Source organism: Halichoerus grypus, chromosome 7 (genome assembly GCF_964656455.1).
Source record: "Halichoerus grypus chromosome 7, mHalGry1.hap1.1, whole genome shotgun sequence".
Classification (NCBI taxonomy): Eukaryota; Metazoa; Chordata; class Mammalia; order Carnivora; family Phocidae; genus Halichoerus; species Halichoerus grypus.
Window position 1 is genome coordinate 150,485,253 of NC_135718.1, and position 4,527 is coordinate 150,489,779.

General features: G+C 45.9%; 1 protein-coding gene across 1 annotated transcript; it reads left to right on the top strand.

The window, feature by feature from the left end:
• Window positions 1-1,029: 1,029 nt before the first annotated feature.
• Window positions 1,030-4,144, top strand: CFAP126 (cilia and flagella associated protein 126). The gene is made up of 5 exons (XM_078078674.1): window positions 1,030-1,185; window positions 2,456-2,518; window positions 2,723-2,803; window positions 3,308-3,484; window positions 3,795-4,144. The coding sequence occupies exons 1-5, from the start codon at window positions 1,030-1,032 to the stop codon at window positions 4,107-4,109; spliced, it is 792 nt and encodes a 263-aa protein (XP_077934800.1). The 3' UTR covers window positions 4,110-4,144.
• The last annotated feature ends 383 nt before the right edge of the window (window positions 4,145-4,527 follow it).

A 4,527-nucleotide genomic window follows, 5' to 3' on the forward strand; every position in this document is an offset into this window, starting at 1 on the left:
CAAAAACTAGTTGATTTTTAAAAATAAGAGTGCAGTCATCAGATAATCTTACAACTCTATCGGAAAACCATACCAGCTGAAGACAGAAGTTCTAAGAGAAATGCTGGTTGTTTGACTATCCCTGGCTTTGAGGACACAGTGGATGTCCTAGAGCAAAGTCCTTGGTTCTGAAGGTTATCACTCTAGAGTGCTGAGAACCACAGGGATACCCAGAAGTCCTCTTCCCAGACCTCACGTTCTCCGGCTGTTTCCCACGTGAGCCTACCGAACAAGGGCTGTTTTACCTCCCTCTCTCCAAGTGTAGGAGTGCTCTTATACTTGATGTGTCAGTTGGGATGATGACTTTGGGGGGAAAACAAGGACTGACAACTGTCCCCCTATAATGCTCTCTTGGTTCTCAATGATTTCTTTGAACAACTTACTTGTTTTTTCCTTTCATCTTCACATCTCATGTTATAAATAGACTTACAACTCATAAAGCAGTTTCACTTTCTCATTAATTCTGACAACCCAGGAGATGGATACAATAATGCCATTTTAGACGAGTCTCGGAGGGGTTGCCTAGTCCCACCAATATTAGGTTTGTGTCCTGGCACCACCACTGAGCTCTCCAAACCTGGCGCTTTCCACAGCATCGCTTTCTCCATCCCTGCCCAGTCTCCCGCCACTGGCTCCCAATTCTACCTCACCCCTGCCAACACCACGCACCTGTGGTCTTAGGCCCTGCGATCCTAGAGGGAGGGAGGAGACCGGAGTCATTCAAGGACAGAGGACAAGATACGCTTCTTCCTTCTGGGGATAAATCTGAGTCGCTTTTTAAAACATTGTTCCTTTGTTACTCTGAGAAAATGAAGAAGTGGACCCTCTAACCTGAGTCTCACCAGCACCTACTACGCAGTGATACTGACCGGCCACCTCCCACTTTATCCCACGTACCCTGTAAAGGCAGCTAAGTTATCTTCACAATATAAATGAGTCTACAGCAACTTAGAAGGGGAGCCAATCGTTTAACGTCACACAGCTCCCATGATGCTATGTCAAGTGAGGACTCCAACCCCAGCGCCTGGCTCTCAAGTCCAGGGTACATTCCAGCTCACTGCCCCCAAAACACAGCGCTTGGTGTTCCACGGTTTGTTAAGATGGTTGAAGACCACAGTCAAGACAATCCAGAAGCTCTCAAGTAGGGTAAGCTTTGCTATTAAAAAGATAGGGCCGCTCTTCAGCTCATTTTTTCGTATTTATTTACTTTGTCTCTCGTATCTCTAAAATGAAAACAAACCTGAATTTCCGGGGAAAGGCTGGGGCAGTGTCATCCAAGAAAGTGAGTAACAAGTAGAAGGGGCGGGCAGGCCCAGAAGGTCCGCCTTCCGCGGTTGCCAAGCAACAAAGGTAAACAGCACGAAGTGGCAGGATCATGGCCACTAACTACAGTGCCAACCAGGTAAGCTCTTTTTCCATCTCTAACATTGAATTTTGCATTTGGACTGACCCTCCCAGAGGATTCTGATTATTGAATGAATAGCTGAACGTGGGGTGAGATGGTATTTTTCACTTCTTTAGCTCGTCAGGGTAGAGAGGGCCCATGGACAAGCAAAAGGGTTGTTTGCAGGATCTACGTAAGAGGTCAGCAGGGTTTTTTCTGTAAAGGGTCAAAGGGTAAATATTTTATTTTTGGGGCCATGTGGCAAAATCAGAGATGTTCTGTAGGTACTTAACAATAGCAAGAGAAAATATTTTTCCATAAATTTTTTGACAAAATTCAAAATATTGTAACTGTAATTTTTTGTAATGCTAATGAAAAAATAGAATTCTTTTGGGATGAGAAAACACTTTACTTCATTGGGAGGAGTATGGAGTAGAACAGCAAAGCTACTGTTCCCTTTTATCAAATCAATTGCAAATACCCATCTGTAAAAACCATTCTTTGCTTTCTCAGGTCATCCCAGGACAGACAGGAGGATGGATTGGGCCCATGGGCCACATTTGCCCACCCCTGGTCTAGACCAGGACTGCCCAATAAAAAGATAATGCGAGTCACAAATGTAATTTAAACTTTTCTAGTAGCCATATGAAAAACACTAAAAAGAAATAAAATTAACCTTAATAATATATTTAACCTGATAAGTCTAAAATATTATTTCAATGTTTAATCAATATTTAAAAAGGTGTAATAAGATGCTCACATTCTCTTTTTTTGTACTAACTCTCCGAAATTACAAAGCACCTCCACTGGGACTAGTCACATTTCAAGTGTCCGATAACCACACGTGGCTAGCGGCACCATGTTGAACAGTATACATTTAGACCAAAAAATTACATCCCTTCTATAGTGAGTTAAAGCCTAGCTTGGCTGTTCAGGTCTTTGGTCCTCAACTCTAAAGAACTGTGCCTCGTCATCATTTCCTGGGCACGGGGCCTTCGAGCCTCAGAGAGATTCTCATCTTTCTCTCCACAGTACGAAAAAGCTTTCTCACCCAAGTATCTACGGAACTGGTCTCCCGCCAAGCCAACAAAAGAGGTATTGCATGTGCAGTGCTCCCAAAGCACCAGTTTCTGATTCTTTCCACCACGTTCTCTGTAACTCACTGGCACCTAATTCCTTTAGCCGCCTCTAAATTCCCATATCCTCCTCTCCCTCAGCCCTTAACTTGAACCCCTCGGATACCTTCAGTCTCTTTTCCACTCCATTTTCACAAGCAGTTCTCTCCTCACCTCTACCCAGAGAATTTCTTCCCATGAAGGCTACACTCAGATTATCGCCAATGATCGTGGTCATCTGTTGCCTTCGGTGCCCCGTTCCAAGGTGAGATACTGATCCCCACTCCTACTGAGGAAGGTAAAGAACTGCGGCACAGAACCGGAGTAACCGAGATGGGAGGTTTGCAATCTAGCACGGCCACTATCTGGAAATTAAAGTTCAATCTAATTCCCACTGCAACATGACTGCCCCCAAACTTCCAGCCAGTTTATCCAACACGATAGAGCTGTGCTTAGCACCCGGAACACCTTAAACTGACGAATGAACGCCTTCACATGATGACACTTACGCAGTGAGTACTCTGCTAGACTTAGCCTAAGGACATGGAATTTAAGTTAAGCCATGAGAGTTAATGTGATGAAAAAATCAGGGTAACCTAAATGAGAAAGGGGGTAAAGGATGAGTGGGGAGACTGGGAGACTGTGCTTCCACTCTGATTTCATTACCATGCATCCCAAGGGCGAAGGGTGGAAGGAAGACAACAGACCCGCCAATAGGCCAGTAGTCCTGGGAGAAGCCTGTTGAAGAACCTCGTCGTCTTCCTTTTAGGCAAGTCCTTGGGGATCTTTCATGGGTACCTGGCAAATGCCTCTGAAGATACCCCCTGCTCGGGTGACCCTGACCTCCCGTACAGTTGCTGGTGCCGCCTCCCTCACCAAATGGATACAGAAAAATCCTGATTTGCTCAAGGCCTCCAATGGGCTGCGTCCTGAAATCTTAGGCAAGGTATCTATTCCTCCCACCTAACCTCAAATCCTATTATCTGCATTTCCTTTCAATCTCAAAAATGCCTGTTATACCACCACTATCCCAGCAGGGGGAACCTTGAACCAATTCTGTCTTACCCTATCTAGTCCCTTGTCTTCCGACACCTAAAGAGACGTGCTAAGGACATATTCCCCCCCACAGTACAAAATTATCTGATCTGACCTTTTGTCCATGGTATAGGGAGAAAGGGAGTGAGAATTTTAAGATGGATTGGGAATGATCTAGGCCTGACCAGAAATATGATTGTCTCTTCCATTCTACCCGGCAGCCTCGTGATCCAGACAGTCAGAGGAAACTCGGGAAGCTTACCACAAAAACTGTACAACAAGCCTCGAGTCCAACCATAATTCCCAGCTCCCCAGCTGTAAATCTCAATTCCCCAGACCAACCCCAAAGCTCACACCCCTCTGCAGGTCACACTCCAGGTCCCCAAAGCCCAGCCAACTCTCTCAAGAGCCCACCAGGGAGCCCATGCATGCTAGAACACTGGGCAGGTCCTAATCCAGCTGCGGTCCAGAAATACAAACCTGGAATTCCAGAGGCACCAAGGGACCACACTGAGAAAACTTGTCTAGAGACTTAGTGATGTAAGCAGGACCCCCAGTGAGGGACGTAGAACAGGGGAATTATAGGGTGGGAATAAAGGCAAACTTGGAAAATAAACATCATTTGTTGAATCTATTACTGATTTGGATGTTTTTTTCCTCCTGGTATGGCTGCCTCTTGTAACCCATGACTAGGAGGCGGGTTGGAGGAAATAGAGTAGGAAAAAGAACACGGCAGTGGCTTGAGGTGGAACACATTTTTACAAGGACTGAGTCAGCTATCCTCCAAAAGTGACCAAGAGGAAGCTGGTCTGAACTGTAGCAAAAGAAACCTCAGGGGCGCCTGGGTGGCTCAGTCATTAAGCGTCTGCCTTCAGCTCAGGTCATGACCTCTGGGTCCTGGGATCCAGCCCTGCATTGGGCTCCCTCCTCAGTAGGGAGTCTGCTTCTCCCTCT

Coding starts and splice junctions, on each gene's coding strand:
- CFAP126 (XM_078078674.1), top strand. CDS start 1,030: ATGCTATGTCAAGTGAGGACTCCAACCCCAGCGCCTGGCTCTCAAGTC. Junction 1,186..2,455: donor TCCAGAAGCTCTCAAGTAGG/GTAAGCTTTGCT, acceptor TTCTCTCCACAG/TACGAAAAAGCTTTCTCACC. Junction 2,519..2,722: donor CCGCCAAGCCAACAAAAGAG/GTATTGCATGTG, acceptor ACCTCTACCCAG/AGAATTTCTTCCCATGAAGG.